This window comes from Heliconius melpomene, chromosome 12 (genome assembly GCF_056956725.1).
Source record: "Heliconius melpomene rosina isolate 202511_hmr_F chromosome 12, ASM5695672v1, whole genome shotgun sequence".
NCBI classification, from domain to species: domain Eukaryota; kingdom Metazoa; phylum Arthropoda; class Insecta; order Lepidoptera; family Nymphalidae; genus Heliconius; species Heliconius melpomene.
The window spans coordinates 11,733,628-11,753,261 of record NC_140400.1 but is presented as its reverse complement, the minus strand read 5'-3'; the positions used below and the strand labels follow the sequence as shown (position 1 = coordinate 11,753,261).

General features: G+C 33.6%; 1 protein-coding gene and 1 long non-coding RNA gene across 11 annotated transcripts in view; both read right to left on the bottom strand.

The window, feature by feature from the left end:
* The window catches only part of tay (tay bridge kinase), a 48,262-nt gene that overhangs the window by 17,885 nt on the left and 10,743 nt on the right, over nucleotides 1-19,634 (bottom strand). For 5 of the 10 annotated variants that reach the window (XM_085193821.1, XM_085193814.1, XM_085193819.1 and 2 more), the window contains exons 3-5: nucleotides 12,081-12,200; nucleotides 11,615-11,650; nucleotides 10,648-10,674 (exon numbers count right to left, since the gene is read on the bottom strand). In XM_085193821.1, the coding sequence (XP_085049947.1) occupies nucleotides 10,648-10,674; nucleotides 11,615-11,650; nucleotides 12,081-12,200 (183 nt within the window). The remainder of the gene's footprint in view (nucleotides 1-10,647; nucleotides 10,675-11,614; nucleotides 11,651-12,080; nucleotides 12,201-19,634) is intronic. The other 5 variants (XM_085193823.1, XM_085193820.1, XM_085193824.1 and 2 more) reach the window with 3 other exon arrangements.
* Nucleotides 16,938-18,820, bottom strand: LOC146533889 (uncharacterized). The gene is made up of 3 exons (XR_014878585.1): nucleotides 18,294-18,820; nucleotides 17,952-18,095; nucleotides 16,938-17,793 (listed from the first exon to the last, which is right to left on the bottom strand). It is a non-coding gene; the product is annotated as an uncharacterized LOC146533889 (long non-coding RNA).

The following is a 19,634-nucleotide window of genomic DNA, read 5'->3' as shown; positions in this document are numbered from 1 at the left end:
TTGTTTTATATGGAATACACAGCGAGAAGAGCTGCAATAGCTCCGCTTATTTAATTTGTTCCCATTGTATAAAAATGTACGTTATTTCAGAATTTTGAGCAAGGTCAAACAGCTTCTGTGTATAGCGTTAATAGCTCATTTTATATATATAACTTATATATATAACTGCATAAATAAACATAATAATGCCTAAAGATGCATTAATTTATTATTCACTACAAAAATGTTTAAGCTGTACCTAATTCACAGTTTTATTTATAAAAAATTAGTTAATTTAAAAATAATCAAATACCATAAGCTTTGTATGCACAATATTGTATATAGAGAACAAATCGCTTTAGGTAGGAACACCCGCCGTCGACGGCGTCTCTAGTTTTAAAATAAATTTACATAGTAACGTGAGCTGAAAATAAAGAGGGAGAACTGAGCGAAACGGCGAAGAGCAATGAGGCGGTGCATAAAGTCGCTTCGAGACAAAGTATAAAACAACAAAGTGGTCGACGCATCTAGCACGGCGGCGTAAAGAGGGGAATAATCCGACAATGTACGCTAGAGTACCGAGAACACAACTCCAACATACATATTATAAAATAATGATCTCATTTCTTGTTGTGATATTTGCTTGTAACTTATGATATAACAAACAGAATTCTCCAAGAACTTATTTATAATATCTTTTAGTATAAAGGAGGATGTAATATTGTTTTTAATTTTCAATTAAATATGAAAGCGAAAAGATATATAATTTTCATATTATATCAAAAACAAAGAAATCAAAACTATTGTTATAGTAACAAATTTAAATAAACCAATAAATTATAAATAGAACATTCGAGACTTGGCATAATTGTTATTGATACCCCGGAGGTGTTTTATAAAATTGCTTTATATTTTTTTTAGAAACGAATTCCATCCGGCTAATAAGATAAATATGAGACGAGGACAAAAACCGTTTTAATGAGCTTCGAGAGAATGTCGAGTACACTGTTGATATTACACCGAGCCCGCAGTCGCCACTGCGAGACCGGTTCCACTCGCTTCATGTCCAATAAACTTTTATTTTAATCTGTTTTACGTGTTCCGCATCCTAATAGAATTAAATATACTGATATTGTAGAATAGTGATTTTAATTAACATCATGGTTATCATCTATCTATTAAGTATAGTAAGTATATTGAGATCAGTCGTGGCGTACAAGCGACAAGTTATGGGTTCTATCCCCACTCGAGGAAATAAAAAATATATATATTCTCATTTCTTCGCTCTGGGTTCTGCTCAACACGCAACCCCTCCAAAAATCAGCAGGAGTGTATAACACTATGCCAACACTGCTACATGAGGGATACAGAGAGAAGCTGATTTTATGATTGTTTAGTACTTTAGTAATACGAACATAGACATAAACAATATTAAATACCGTCATTGTAACATCTGAATAGTCTAAACAGTATTATAACAGATAATAAAAAAATACACAAAACAATTATAAATCAGTATCTATAACAAAAGGAATTATTATTTAAATAACCCAAATGGTGATATCAAACAGCCATATTACAAGCGCTACCAACTTCTGAGCAGCGAGACATAGACGGACAAATTGCATGTTTATTATAGCGGAGAAGTGACGAGCGACGAGCTTGAGCAACAATAAGCGACGGTAGCCAATTTATTCGCCCTGACGGAGGCGTCAACAGATGAGTTTTAGTTAGAAGAGTATTTTTGCTCTTACGTTTACTTCGCACAATCTTATTTGTAAGGGAACATTTAACTACGTATTCTTTATGTTTTCCTGAAATATTTTACAGTAAATTATATTACTAAGCATAAATAGTTGATAATGTGTACAAAAATTAAACACCCTATTTAGGAAGCAATATAGAGAAGGTGGCTTTTATATATAGTGTTCAAATACGTAGATTGAACGTGGCCCAAAGATTTGTACTCTTACAAATATGATGTTATTATTAAAGATTTATTTTCTTTGTTTATATTTTCTTTCAAGTCCAAATGAATATAATATTTTTTAAAATCTTCACTAAGTATATATGAATAATAAACTGTTTCTTTAAATATATAAATACACACACAAAAATTACAGATTAGCGCAGCTCTTAGTAAGAACGGGCAATTAATACTGAAACCGCTGGCTCAAACGAATCCGTTTCGGCTGTAATTCACTGAGTTCTCTATGGAATGGGAAAGCGACTGAACATATATTTAAACACCTGTCACAACCCCATTATCTTTCTACGGGTCTCCTAACTTAGAGATGTTAATGAAAACGGCATCTCAAGATCGATCTCAGACTTGATCTTGGCATATAAATACGGGCCTTAGTGTCATAAATATTAATCTAAAGCGGCAATACTGCAGTATAATGCCGAGGTTACAGTTTGACATGGATAGTCAAAGCACGTTGACACGCGTTTATCAGAGCGAGAGCTCGCCGCAGCCGTGACAAACGGAATCGCAGAGTGCATCCCGAGTGAGCTGCTGATCCGTCTAGAGATATCTCGAACCACTACATCGAATGTTAACAGTGTGAACATTCACTTGTCCATAGATAATTATATTGTTTTATTGTTTGTATTACATATCTTAGTGTTGTCATTTATTTAATAAGATGTAAAATCGATTATCGATTAAATCTATTCGATGATAAATCAAGGGTGCAGGTAATTTTGGTACGACTTTAGTCATATGAGTATTTTTGAAAGTTTATTGTACAATACAGTATAGATAAGATTTTTTTTAAGAGAATTTCAACGATAAGTTAAACTTTCTAAACTTGTATTTATCTTGTTTTTTACAATCATAATGTTTTAAAAGATTTAAATATATTCCATATTCTTGAAAAACGACCACAACAAGTAATAAAAAAATGATATATTTCCTTTATTTTTAATTTAATTCAAAAACAAAAATCAAATCCAAAAACATGTTATCTGAATCGATCTGTTTAACACGGCTATATAATACGGATCTTCGGAGTTCGCAAACGTTTAAGCTTGTGAACGATAAAGGAGTGAGAGAGGGTGGAAAGACTTGTCATTACACCCTCTCACCTACGCAAGGGGTTTCTTCTCTAAGCCGTACTGTCGTACAAGATTAAGATGCTTCTCGTTTTCTGTTAACGCTTTGGCTTCCACACTTTAGAACATTTATTGCCTTTGTCAATTTTATTAAGCATTATTATTATTATGCTTAATGCTACGTATGTTAATACATATATAAAACGTATTAAGTCAAAACCAGCAATATATATTTGTATAGCATAGTAATCATTAGTTTTACACGCCTAAATTTGGCACCGACCATTATATAAATAAACAGAGTGACTTATCACATTACTTTGGCAATAAACAAAAACGTCGGAAAACAGCAAGATAATATGGTAAGCAAAATAAGTTTAATAGAACGGCAGAAGAAAGCATTATCATTGGCTACGAGCGAGGAACAAAGAAAATGGTGGAGAGCGAATGTACGAGAGTACTTTATAGGCGCGTAAATATGTTTTATATCCTTCCAGTGTCTGTTATACACTGGCGCGCCGCCCCCACTCACCTCCGGGGCGCGCCCGCCACCCCCAACAACCGCCCGGAGGGTTGCCTCGCTCTCGGAAATGCCGAGCTTTAATAAAACATATATTTTTCCGAGCGAGGAAAATACTGGGGAAACTCGCAATTTGTTCTTTCACTTTATGCTCGTTTACAAGACAAAAGTGGAACATTTCAGAAACATTATGTTAATCTTGTAGTTATGTACATAGTTTGGTATAATTTATTAACTTATTTCAGTGGTGTACTATTTTATGTACGTATACATAATAATACATGTTATTAAGTGTTTCAGTTAAGTGTTTCAGTTTGCTCGCCAACCGTCGAAGCGCTCTAACCTACTGAGCCATTGTTTCTCAAAATGAAAAAAATAAATAAAATGTTTTCTGAAAAATATTTTCCTTTCTTAAGTGTGGAATAACATTTTAAACATGTAAAAAAAATACATCACTATCGATTATCCAATAAACAACAAAACATGTAAGATTGCAGTCACGGTGCACAGTATGGCGATGACCCTTATCTCTGGTGCCGCAGCGACAGCACGGCCACGGGTGTGGACAATTTATTGTGGATCACGTTGGTGAACCGCAGTATGAACCCTCCGATTTCAACGCTAATTACACACTGCCCGTACGTACGTAAGTCCTTAATCTACTACTACATGTTTAACATTTTTAGCTAAACGATTATAAATTATCTTTTCATTATTTTATAATATTATAAATACAAGATTGTCTGAAATAACTTAAGTGTAGATACTTTTCACGTTTTGCAAATTCATATATATGTACCTACTTCTATCAATCATTCCACTTACCTGAAAATCTTTATTAATGTAAATATGTGTCAAGAAAATAAAATAAAAAAGAAATGAAACGATAGAGAAAATGTTCCAAATGAAATAAAGTTTTGATATAATAGAAATGATTCAATTATTTTCTTATTACTCGGCGTATTACAAAGAATGTCGAGCGGCAGTTGCGCGAGAGGGTACCGTACCTACCTACCGTACTATAGAAAGATTGGTGTGAGTTGAAGTGAAACCGCAAGTTCCCACCGCAGCGCGCCAGACTCCCGACCCATAAAATATTACACTAAATGAAAGAAGCTCTTTCAATTAACCGAGGCAGGTTTGCGTAAAGTAAATCCCGCCAAGAGGCGCCTGTTACTGCATCGTTGGGAAATATTCTTCAGATTTTACTTTAAATTTCCGTAAACTGAGTCAGGGAAACATTAAAAGTTTTATTTAAACACCATGAGTGTATTATACGAGGAGCCTATCTCAGGTATCTTACGAGGTTCTTTTACGAGGAACACTAACACTACGAGGTTCTTCTAGCTGTATCAGATTCTAAACAAATATACCAAATACCAAGAAATAAGCATAATTTGGCAATATATATATGAAATATGGCTCATAACAACGGTATTTCGCAAGTGATCTGAATATGTATATTAAAACGATAACACGTAGCATATGAAAGGAAAATTGATAGACACCGCCAGTCTATCGGTATTCATGTTCTTATTAATGCTCCCCTGCCTGCTCGGTCTTACTTACGCGCAGATTGCGCTCACCTCGAACCGCCCTGGCTAATCGACTAGAAGCGACACGTGATAAACGATTTAGATATAACATTACATGTCATAAGATTTGAGGATACCAATTTATTTTTATTATCTTTACTATATATATAATGTGTTGGATCGAAAATACAGTTTGTCTGTATATAACTTTTATATTTATACAGGATGAGTCATATTGAACTTTCCGGTTTTGGAAGGACGTTGCACGAAGAAGGGAAGGAGTAGAAGGGTGGGGATGGTGTCATTAGACGCGCCATGACATGCAGTTTTAGTGTGAGCAATGGCTTGGTCGGGACAACATCGTGCGTTCGTAGTTGAAGAGTTTATTAAAAATGGCGGCTCCGTGATCACAACACAGCGTGCGTTCCGTTTACATTTTGCTATTGGTCGACGTGATCCCATTCCCACTGGACCAACAATCAGAAATTGGGTATCAAATTTTAGAGCAACATCATCAGCATTAAAAACAAGACCACAAGGCCGAATTAGGACGTCAACGTCAGCGGAAAACGTGGATAGAGTGCGGGCTTCAATTCAACAATCCCCTCGGCGTTCTGTTCGGAAACATGCCGCTTCACTAGGATTATCTTTCAGTAGTGTCCGCAGAATACTGCATAGAGACCTTAAATTTCACCCATACAAGATTCAGGTAGTTCAAGAATTAACAGTTAGAGACTTAGACACACGAACAAATTTATGCCGCGACATTCAGCAGATCCCCCGCACTGCTGTTTTGATCTTCAGTGATGAGGCACATTTTCACCTCGCCGGAACTGTCAACAAACAGAATTTTCGATACTGGGCTGAGAATAACCCACGAAACCTACACGAACGACCACTTCACAGCCCTCGAGTGACAGTGTGGTGCGCTATTGCAGAGTTTGGTGTGTGGGGTCCCTATTTTTTTGAAGAAGATGGTCAAGTCGTCACAGTTACCTCTGCTCGGTATTGCGACATGCTTGAAACTTTTCTGAAACCGAAATTGGAGGAATTAACGCAGAATCATGACAACGATAACATCTGGTTCCAACAAGATGGTGCTACAGCCCATACATCCAGGCGTTCAATGGAAATCCTGCGACAAATGTTTCCCGGTCATCTCATTTCTTTGCGAGGTGACGTTGGGTGGCCGCCGAAATCACCTGATTTAACCCCCTGCGATTTCTTTCTCTGGGGTTACCTGAAGGAAAAGGTGTACACGCATCGTCCCCGAACCATCGATGAACTGAAGGCTGCAATCACGGAAGAAATCAATGCTATTCCGCTGAATATGACTCGACGAGTAATGGACAACTTCCGGGAAAGGCTTCAGCAGTGTGTGGTCAATGGAGGTAGACATTTACAGGATATCATTTTTAAAACCAACTAAATTAAAACTGCATGTTATGTGCTTTCAAACAATAAAATAATTTTTACTGCATGTCGCTTTGTTTTTAATACACACCTTATTGAAATCGGAAAGTTCAATATGACTCATCCTGTATAATAAAAATAATAAATTTAATATAATTGAGTTATGGTAGTACAATGCGAAAAATTGTAATCTTAATTTCATTTAAATTAATTTTATAACATAAATGTCTTTTAAAGTTTAGATATTCAATTGATTTTGCCAACTAGCTGCTCGTCTGTAAAGCTTAAATGATTGTAGGCGTTTCCTTGTTACCGTGTCGGTTCTGCTAATTCAATACAAAGTTGACAATATGAAATAGCTTCCTGGTTTAACAAATATAATATACCTAATATCTTTTAGAGTATTTATAGTAGAGTTCAACCCATTGATAGCCGATCAAAGTTTGACTAAAGGAAATTAATACAATTTTACAATTACAATACTTTTTTTTGTTTAAGAAAAGAAAATTAATAAAAATTAAGCAAATTTTAACCAATATTGGAACTCTATACTCAATTCCGTATACCTATTTAAAGAAAAAGGATGAAAATCATATATACAGACAAACAATAACAATGGATTCTGTGTAAGCCACACATTACAATTTCAGTAATCCGGGGGGTTAGGCAAGCGTTGCATTATAACTTGCCGACGTCAAATTTAGTCGAGCTAATAACTTGAGCCACTCTGAAATTTTGTTTCAGCAATTTACGACAGAGTGTAGAAGCTTTGGAGATAGATAGATACTGGATAATTTTAATATTTAAATAGGTATTTTAAAGAAAGTTTTGACATTCAGTAAGTTTATAACGTATTTGAGTTATAGATTTTCCTATTCTATTGTAACAATAGTGAGATTAGAGTTAATAAGATACTGACGTTATGTATTTGATGAGTATTTATAATGTATCTTACACAAAGTAGGATAGGCAGAGAGAACATGGCAACCTTATGTGAAGACACTGCATCCGCTCCCTAGTTTCCGCCGTATTCTGGAGGCAGTGTGTTGAGTGATGGAACTAAACGCCCTTATGCCTCGTTACCAGAGCGAAGAAATTGACATATGAAATATTTCTTTAAATAAGCAAAAATAATATCATAATAAAGCCAAAATAAGTTATGAAGCACATCGTACAACTTCACCTATTTACAATTCATACATCCCGTTAACATCATAATGAACGCAAACTCCAACAGAGAAACTGCACAAAGCGCAAATCGCACGACCCAGCAGCTCCTAGCAGCGTGGTAGGTGCTCTCAAGTCAAATAAATTAATGTAAAGCTCAAACTGACGTTTGCAACGGAACCCGGGAAGCGTCTACGTAATTACCCAAACGCGAACGGATTTGCATATCAAAGTGGAAGCATAATTGAACCCCCGAGTGTAAATAGCCAAGTTGAATCGGATCGAGTTAGTGGCGCACTCCGGCTGAGTGTAGCTAGCACTATAAATGCTACCTCTCTAGTACCGCCAGGGACTCGTGGCATGAGCCGGGCACGATAGTAGAGCACTTGCGAAATAAGATTATTCGATAAAGGGAACGTTTAAGGTACGGACGGTTTGGATATTCCGTTAGTTTTTTATATATATTACGGAATGTAGAAACGCTATGAACAACTAAGCCATAATACCTTCTCTTCGAGCTACGTTAAACAACTTATTTAGGTGACGTTTTTTAAAAATATATTTTAGTGAAACTTATTTATATTACTTTTAAATAATAGCTTATATTTTGATTTTAATTAGGTTATCATATATGTATAGGTTAAGTATTTCATATATATAATTATAATTTTATTAACTTATATAATAATTATAACATAAACTACCAGGAAAAACATCTCCATACATAAGCAGCCATATCACAGGTTGCCTAAAGCCCGAAGCGATCCACCCACAAGCGCTCTCCGGATAATTAAATTAATCGACACGACAACAGCGGAGCCCGAGACTGATTTCCTCCTCTGATATCCATTTACCGGCATTATTGTGCCACTCAACTTTCAATTCGATTAAGTCATATGCCTAGAGCCTAGTATCCTTATTAAATTTAACGTTCATTATTAAGAATCTCCATTTATTTATAAAGCTTTGTTGATTTAATAAAATATTATTTCTGTTAAAAAATTATTAATTAAATAATCTGAAAGTAATATTTACTTACATTTAAATTAAAAGATTAAATATTTCATCCAATAATTTTACTGTTAGCAGGTAACTACAGAAATAAGGGGAGAAGAAAAGAATGAAGAATTTTGGGGCAGCGACGTGGTCAGTCGCAATTAGATTAAGAGGGGGAACGTTCCTGTTCAAATTACTTACGTTGGGGAACAATACTATCACGATAAAGCTTTCACAATTAGAATGGAAGATGTAACTAATTGTTGTTTGTTTGTACTTACAGTAATTAGATTGTTTTGTGTAAGCATAAGATTAAAGCTATATACAGCTGAGCGGAGTCCTGTTGGAGCGGCACAACGCATAAGTGTGTGACTAGTAATAGGTAATGAAATATTTATTTAAATTAATATTTTCATTTCGCGCTATTGTCAGGCTTATAATGGTCCAGCTCGTCTCGCCATCTCCGTTTTGGTCTGCCAATTCTCCTTTTAAAACTTGGAATCCACCTGGTATAAGATTTCGCCCAAGACTCGAAATAGACCAGAATGGAAGAAATGAAGAGAGGCCTTTGCCCAACAATGGGATGGTGCAGGCTAGGGAAAAATTTATATATATATTTTCATTGTATTGGCACCAAGGCAAAAAGCCCAGCATTGAGTACGCCACATATCACTCAATGCCTCCACAATTCGGCGGAAAATAGGGAATAGAGTGTCTTAACACTAGGTTCCCTCTGCCTACCCTACTGTGTGCGGGAAACAGGGTGAAGCTAATAAAGAAAAATAACGATATCAATCCCAATATCCTACAAACAAACACACACCAGAAACACAACAAACTAAATATTTAACACAAATTACACACTTATATTAAAACTTGAACGTTTGCACGTATAACATGAAAATTAGAATATCTCAGTCGTACATTAGAGACGGAGCGAGGCAAAAGGCGTAATATAACGTACTTAATTACGGGCACTCCGCTACTGCGCCAATCTTGTAATTACGAAACACAGCGACGACGGCGCGTAATCAGCACCCTTTGCCGTACGCCGTGGAGCATTTTCCACCGTTCAACTCTAGCTTTTGAATCGCATTTCACAACCTGTTGACGAGTTAGTTAAGCTCCTACAGTGTGTTGAGTCCGCACAAAGCGAAACTATTACCTGCAACTTCAACTGCACGTTTTGCCGTCCAACGTAATACCTACCTATATCTATGTTTGTATATGACCCTATAAGTATCTAACATATTTTTAAATATTATTTATGAACAATCTCTATATATAATAAAACAGTAAAAATATTTTGTCTATACATTTACATTGTATTTTTGACTGAAATGGATAGAGGGGCATTTAAAAAGCATAATAGAATGCAAAAATATCTTTTTTTAATTATCATGTAATTCACGCAGGCGAAGTTGTGGGCGGGCCGCTAGTTTTGCAATATAATATTATAATTTTATAAATTAAATTTAATAATTCAACACCTTTTTAAAATATAAAACAAACACACATACTAAGTAATACAAAATTAAAAACAGTTAAAACAAAAACATTAGCGACAAAAATCTAATTAGCCGAACAGATAGCTGCTAAACAATTTGCGAACAGGCACCCCGAGGCGTTTTCCACCAGTGAGATTAATCACCGTAGTACGTACGTACGAGTGAGCTCGCCCGCGTAATAAACGAACAACTTCGCCACTTACATTACACAGACATTTATACTCGACGTTGTTTTAACTTCATCCACTTTGGGATCGAGATAGGTTTAATTTAATTAATTTATTTGTACGTAATATAACGTTTCATTTTTTTTATTGTTTGTTCTCGAACGTATGGCTTAGTCGGTCAGTGCGTTTGGTTTTCAAGAGGCGCGAGTTCAAATTTCGTTCGAATTTACATATATATAACACTTTTAAAATGTAAAAAATAATATAAGGTTTGTTACTAAAAGAGTTAATAAAATTCTACTTGCCTTATCATCGTCGCCTTCACTATCACACTGCAAAAGAAAAATATATCATTATTATATATCACATGTTTTGATTCATAAAATCCATGCATTATATTTAGAACTGTAAAACATGCTTATAATTGACTCGATCAAGCAGCGAGTTTACCGTCGTAAATTCAACTAAAAGATCAAATATCAATAAAAATTATTATTCACAATAAAAAGGAGAGATTAAACACGGCTACTACTACATTATAACCGAAGTCTCCTCATTTGCATATTCCGCTACATCTATAACTACGTTGTCGTAGAATAAGCTAATTACCATTGGCGCGTGAATATTAATGTTTCAATATTATATTGTTATAAATCAATTTGTATTTATAAGTATGACAATTATTAGCATTTAACTGGCAGAAATGAATATTAATATATTCATGGCATATTTTTTTAAATATAAATGGAGGTTATCATTATTGTAAAGAATTGTAACCAGTAGCGTAGCGTGCCATAAATTTCATAGGAAACCAGATTTTTGTTTAAGAAACTAATAAATCGACTGTACGAGACAAGGTTGGCTAAATAAAATCATCAATTAAATGAATATATATAGACAGTGAAATATTCAGGATGCAAAGTTACGAGTACCTAGCGGAGCCTCGACAAATCTCGTGATTTAGGTGCGATACGTTTCGAATATCGAGTACTGAACGCGGTCTATGTGATACGTGATCAGCGTAAATTAAAGTTTTCACTTTTGATCGCCATTCATTTTGTACATACAAACTTTTACTGTCCAAATTTCTAAGTAACTAAATAAAAAAAATAACGTTAAAGTTGTTAAATTAAAGATTTCTATTTTATAAACATATTGAGAAAAACATGCTCATAGCACAACAGGGATAACAAGCCAGAAGAAGAGTTGGATAAAATAAAAAAAAAATGAAAGTCAGGCAATAGATATATGGACAACGTCAAATATACTTACGATATAGCCTTTTCCGGAACTACAGCGGCTACTGGCCTGCAGGGGAAAGAAAGCGAAGATGTCAATAGACTGAAACGTCTAAAGAATATTTGTCTCAATAATTATTTCCTTAAACGCCCAGATTCAAACATTCAATTTGATTTTTTAAATTGTTTTTAATTAATAGTGTTCAAATATTTTAAAAACATTTTCACATTTTGGTGTAAATAATAAACAGATTTGGCAACATAAGAGAACAAAACAACAAATCATAAAGATCACAGTAAACCATCACAACATTGATATTTTATAACGTGCATACAAAAATATGGTTTAAAATGAAGCTAATATTTAGAGAGGCCTAGTTTTTTTAACGATGTAATTTATTTATGAGTTTGTTTATGCAAAATATAAAATAAATAAGCTTTTATACGATAGAAGGCCTTAGAATTTGGATATGCATGTAATTTTTAACTAAGATACGTACGTCACTAAGGCGGTCGCGAGAGGAATCGGGGTCGCGGGGTGCCACCGAGCTGCCCGTAAGTCGTTCTGATGCCCTTCCACTATCATCCGACGTGCCAGCGTCTTGTAGCAGAGTTATACCCTGAAGAGAGAGTATAAAATTATTTTTATTTATAGCGTCTACTAAAATATAACAATTTTCGAGGCAGCATTTGTTTAATCCTAAATTGTAATAGGATAGAAAAAAAAAAGGTTGATAAGTGGTCCAAAAAACCACCTTCTCCTCCCATAACGCAATACACCCGAGCTTTAACAATAAAAAGAGCATCACATTTATCACATTTCGCATCTATTTCACGGGAGGGTAGAAAGGAGTCGGGGGGAAGCAAATCTGCCCAACGATGAGCGCTTGACGGGACGGATAAAAGAAAATAAAACGACTAACTCTCTATAAATGGATAACTCTCCGACCGCCCTCGCTTCGTGAACTTCCATGTTTTTATTACTTAAGATAAGTTAGTCCGCAATTTGATTTTGCTTTTCTTTTTTGCCAGTTTTCTTTTTATCAATCATCTACAGGAAACACGTATTTATGTAGTATTTTACGAGGTAGGTATGTTATGTGTTTAGATAATTTTCATATTAGATATTTTTATCGTTATACTAGGTCTAATATGTACGTAGATGCACATTCAAGGTCAAAATATATTTTCAGTATATTCAAATGGTATTATGTGTAAACATTATGAAAAACAAATAATAACATAATACACAAACTGCTCTTGCTCTGCCACATCATAAACATATATAAAAGAGTATTACCAATTAAATTTATAAAAGCCCTAACTTAGCATAATTCAGACCCGACATAGATACTTAAACGATTTAATCGCGATCGTTATACTCCTGTATATAGCTTAACGACCCTTCACACGAACAAACGGACAAACCAAAGCCACACATCATCGCATTAACGTCTGCTACGCGGATAAGACACCTCTAATCCGGGATAGACCGTGTTGTTAGGATTACGGCGTCGGGTGTTAACCGCATAATTACTTTCGCTTATTGCAGCTCGCTCTAATTGTAACGGCCACTCGTGTAACCCCTCCAGTCTACTTCTACTATGAACAAAAGACGTTAACATTTATTACAAATTCAAGTTGAAGTTAACAGCTTTGCAAGTGGTGGGTATTAAATGTTGTTTTTTTTTTGTTACTATATAAAAATAATTTATGTATTATTTACAATAGCAGTTAGTTCATATTATAGAGATACACATTTAATTAATAATATTATATTTTTACTATTTCGTTAATCTAAATTGTTGATCTGATCTGACTTTAGATGTGATTTTCCTCATTTTCTCATAGGAAGAGAACAGAACAAGTTTTTAACGTATATTTAGATTGGACGAGCGCCGTCGGCGAGCAGGAGGTCGTGCTAGACCGACGACACGACCGCTAATTGAAACAACGACCGCTGCCGAACATTATTTATTCATGAGAACTCCATATGGCGGCGAAACGTGACCAACGCGATAAATCATTCGATTACATTTTTCATGAATCCTCTCTTATTATAAGTACATAGTTCCTACATCCTAAGCACATATGCTCACTACTTGTCATTAATTAATGAGTTTATATAAAGTGGTTAAAATTTTCGCCATAACATCCAACTTTCTACTTTGCAAAACACGTTTCATTGTATTTTTACTTACATCACGCTTCGGCAATAAGTTGCTTAAAAGCCATTTAAACGTAATGGCTATAATTTATTGCATATACCTACTATGTGTCAATAATGTATGATGCTGTGTTTACAATGTTGAGATATTCAATTCTGACATTTTCCTTATTTTTTATTCAACAAAAGTAATAACTTTGGTTGAAGAGCGAGGCGAAGCGAACAAATGGAATAATTGATGCGATAAATATGTCATCGTGGAATAAAGAGCGTGAGCCGGGAGGGAATGTCAGCGTGCACGGCGGCAGCGAGATGGCAAGGTGTTGTGTCGCTAAGTGGCGTGTTGAATAATTTATTTATGTCGCGGCACGCAACTCCCTCCCTTCCCCCCGGTGGAACTTGTCAACGATACTGGAGTTGTTATATTACATGAACCGAACATAATAAACATTGTATGTTTATATTACGGAATGTTGTAAATTACCATATTACAGAATGTTAATTTTTGATGGAAATAATAATGCATTTATAAACGTATAATAATTAGACCACCACTGTGGTAAAGTTAGGGGAGCGTCTAAATACACATGCGACGGTTGTGAGCCTTTAGCTCGAAGAAACTTCTAGGAAATATTTTTAAATATTTCAGGCTACTTAGAGAAAATGCAGTGGAGCTGAGTAACTGAGTCTCACAAAACTTTATATTTCTATAACGGACGAACTGTAAATAATGTAGATTTCTCAACAACACAACTATTGTGTTGTATGTGTCTCTTCGTCTTCTCAGTATTAGAAGTATTAAACGTATTTTACATTTCGCTGAATATAGCAACATAAATTTCAAAATTTATAGGTTCTTTTAAAAAACATTCACCAAATTTGCACGTGAATTACCGACGATATTCGATTGCCAATCTAAAGTTATATCACTGTTTAATCGGGGAGCACGGGATCAATCACCGTCGCCGGCGTCGACGTCGGCGTGAACAGCGCTCGACGTCAGCCCGCGGCGCTGCTAAATGGAATTTCGCGACAGACCGCACCGAGATTAATATTACACTGCGGAAAGCCGAACTAATGGGAACCTGATTGAATAAACATTTCCACTGCATTGTTTATGGTGACTGATATTAGGTGACTGATCACATATTTATATATTTGTTTATATTATACGAAACTAATTGTATACATGTCTAAAATAGAAAATATCAACACAAAGCTTGTCAAGTAACCGTTACATTCCTTTAGAAGTGAACCAAAAGGCGACAAGCAAACGGCATTAGCATAGAATAAAACATTGTCTCCACTTTGCACTGCGGTGCATTGCCAATTTTTACACTTATGTATGCTCTAATAAGAATATCTACTTTAAAAATGTACTTATATTTTTAAATAATATTTTTAAGTTGACATTTATTATTAATAATGACGACACATATTACGAGATACAATTATTTTATTAATATCCACAACACATATATAAAAATCAACAACAAGAACAAAATGGACCAAGTCGCTTCTATAATAACGTTTTATGCTCTGGGGTAACACAATAAGGATGCGCCTCTGTCGAAAGCAATCAACTCGTGTTCACTTCACCGCAACCAATTTTATCCGGAAGCTGCATGCCTTATGTCTATCGATGTCTGTGTTGGGTCTGTTGCCAAACGTTTTTTAGATTAAGTACGTAGTTGTGTAATTCTACTGTTATAGTAAGTTTATTTATATTGGTTTGATTATAAATATAATTATTTATTGTATGTAATTACGATAATTTCTTAATTATCTCATACTAGCATGCTTAACTCATATTTCCTCATAATTAAATTGATACTTATTCTATATAATATATTCTCTGTTTTTTGTGAAACGGCTGTGATTGCAATTGAGAATATAAAAAGATAAGAAAATTGCACGGGGAACTCATAATTTGAAGGTTTTTAAATTTATTTTACTGATTGTTTATTTTTTATTGTATTTTTAACGCAACATAAAAAAATATTGCTGCAAATGGGACAAGACTTTTATATTGTACAGTTTTTATAAAAATAATAATAGAAAGATATATTAAGAAGATATTTTTATGTATCTTCGAGCAACATCAAACATTACGAGGCAAATTGGATAGGAATAAGATATCATTGTTGGCGGCGAAACAGTGATTAATCTGTGGGTAAACACTCTTTTGATGCATATTGAGATGAGATTCTATATAGATTTTAACAAGGCGATATAGATCGTACAAATACAATCTTTTATATGTATACTTTCATTATTTTGTAATAATATAAAACTTATGCATAAATTCGGTAAAAATTATAAATTACATAATCTTTTAAATTAAATATATTCAATTCAATAGTTACGAAATTTACGTAAATTGTAACATTAAAAAACCCAATGATCACCTATCATAAACAATACTAAAAAACAAAAAACAATTAAACATAAAAATAAAAACATTTTAATAACACGTCGAACAAGAGAACTATTTACAATCAAGCAAGCTTTGTGCGCGATAATAATAGGTCAATTTGTATAGGCACCAACGAGAATAATGGCAAAGCAGACGATAGGAGAGTAATATCAGCAGCCGCCGCCGCGCCAGCACTACGGCATTTTATTTTAATATCGTGTCGACTGCACGCCCCCAGACTATCCACATTTCGCCCATCTTAGGCGGCTTTATCCACTGCAATATTCAAGCGCATTGTGATTCACAAGCTTCCGTCTTTCCGCTCTTACCGCAATCAACAATTCATGCAAAAACAACGTCTTCATTTTAATCTCTATAGTCTAACGCCCGAAATTAATAATGTATCTCCGATCTCCAGTTAACGTCCATCTTGGAATGTTCGACATATCTATCCAATCTCTAACCTGCATGCCAATAACCATTCCGGATAATGTCAACTTATCATCAAAAGTGGATTGCAGGGCCCTCCCTGCGGTAACGATAGTTTCGTTTTACGTATCTTTTTTTAATTAACAAAATCCTAATATATATGCTAAATTAAATTTAAAATTAATTATTATTACTTATAAAAGTCCTATAAAAACTATTTTTAATAAAATAATAAATCTGTAAGTCCCAAAATATTAAAAAAGAATAAAAATTAATAATATTAAAACACTTTTTAAAACTTAATGCAATATGCTTAGGTGCGTACAATGGAACTTGAACATGTCATTTTGACAGCATATGTTTTTATAATATAATAATTAATTGTTAGTTTTAAGATACTTTATTCCTAACCCATTTTCATGTATAAATTATTAAACATAACTTGAAACGCCATAAAATTACAACTAAACTGAACTAAAGATAATTATTTTAATTTCATTAATCGAGTCCGGCATAGTAAGGTAAGTATCGTATGTATTCATAATTTTGTTTATTAAGTTTAAATATACATGCGAAAAATTATATAAAGGCGTTAGCCTCTATAGAATTTTTGAATTCATTATAATATTAATATCGTTTTGCTTGGCTATTTCAATTTCATATTGTTTATTGCTACATTGGATAACAAAGAATAAAATTTGAGATTAAGTGCAAGATTATTATTTTAACTTATATTGATGAATGCTTTATTGAACAATGAACTAATAAATACTTTATTTTTTTCAGTAAAAACAAAACAGTGATTGCAAGAAATTCACTAAATATTTTGTAGCTTATAAGAAATGTATGGAGAATAAAGCTGATAAAATTACTAAACATGGAGCAAGCTAGAATTAAGAAATAAAAAATATTTATATAAAGAGACAAATAAAAAAATAAGTTACATTTTTTTAATAATAAAAAAATTACAATACACATTGTTTTCCTTATTCACCCCCAAAAACAAGTAAAACTATGATTAACTAACAATCTCACTTAAGTAATTAATAAATATAAAATATTTGAATAATTATTCATCTTATAAAACAATTATTTATGTCCTTTCTGTGATATCTTATATTGCAGCGCTGTCCTCATTATCTATCATGTCATGAAGGTATTTCCATTCCTGGTACTTCCTCCAAATTATCTTGCAAATGTTCTATAAATATAAAATTTCTATATTAGGTATATAATTCATGAATATTAATAAGTTTAATACTATTTACACATCATACTAATAAATTATAATAAGATTTTTTTTTATATGGTCCGTCCCCTTTTTTCCATACCATAGGTAATATTAGGTTAACATAATACCTTTCTATTATGTTCCTGGTTTAATATATGCTTGCTTGCAGCTTTGCTTTAGTACTTGGATTAAGAACTTGTGTTAATAAATATGGTCTATTTGGTACTTTACTTCCATTGATTACCATAATGTCTTGCATCACATTTTGCTGCCTATAATAAAATATAAAATATTATTTTACAAATATATGAGATAGTAATTTGGAAAATCAGCAACTGAAATTAATAAGCCCAGAGCTCAAATTAAGAAATGAAATGGTAATTAGTAACTGAGATTAAGTATACAAAAAAAAGTTTCCATAATTTGCCTGCTTTTGTAAAGAAAACTTTATATAACTTAATAATACTCACATGGCGATTAAACACATAAGTGTTCGAGTGCAATCAATTACAGCAATAACTCCAGGAAAGGCACCAACTTGATAGAAGTTTTTAGCACTCTCTTGATATATTTTTATATGCTCACTGCATATATTTGTAATTGCTGACACTGACTACATAACACTATCATTAGTATCACTCGAAGAAATGTCACTCCACATATTTATTTACTTTAAAAATCAAATATAATATAAATGCAATTTTGCAATCCGGGGATATGATAAAGTAAACCCCAAAATATGTCGGATCGCAATTAGCTGTCATTTTTGCTATCCAACGTAATGTCAAAATTGACAGATCGTTTACTGGCACGCACAAGCTGTAATTTTCATACAAAGTTCCCTCTTCATCTCCAGTTAGTCCTCCCAACGATAGATTGAAGTTAAAGATTGAAAATGAAGTACTTCGATAGGTTATTGGCAAGCTAAACTCAAAAAATAGATTGATATTTTAATCTATGGTAGCAATTTATGGATTAGGATCGATTATTAACATTGGGCGTAAGGTGCCACTGTGTATTATATTGTTGACAGTTTTGTAGCTATATTAAATTATATTAAAAATGATACAAAAAATTATTTTAACTTCACGCTGTATCCCGCACAGAATGGGGTAGGCAAAGGGAACGTCGGAACCTAGTATTAACATTTCCGTTTCCCACTTTCCACCAAATTTTCAAGGTTATTTTGGACGTCAAAAATCAACGCCGTGCTTTGCCTAGTTACCAGAGCTAAGAAAATGAATTAATTTGATTTACGCTTGTGCTCCTGTGTGACGACGACCTAACATTTACAAGCAATAATTTAATCAAAATATTTAAGTATTCAAATATTAAAAGTATAGTGATCTAAAGATAGATATTTTTTTATCTTCTGTACTTCTATTCATAGTATAGATTAGATTTCGGAGGCAACAATAAACTATAAGCGCGTTTCTAATGTAATGAATTCACACGTCTATATTGTAAAGTTTATTTAGAAAACAGTCCGGAAGAAGAATTTTCGACGAAATACCGATTTAGATTAGCTGCGCGTTGACGTGAGATCACCAGATAAATCAATCTTTGGTAATAATAGACGTAGGCTTCATGTACCTAGGACACAGATCAAAATATATTTTCGATATGAATGACGCCCAAACCATTGCTCACGTGCTAAAAATTGTGGTTACTTAAAAATATAGGAGATTTAATAAAAAAATAGTACTATAACAAAATAATAAGAACAAAAAACAAACATCAATACATGCTTAACATCAAGAATATTCCCTAGCAAGTGGTATAAAATTAGTCTATTAAGAGCAAGACCGGAG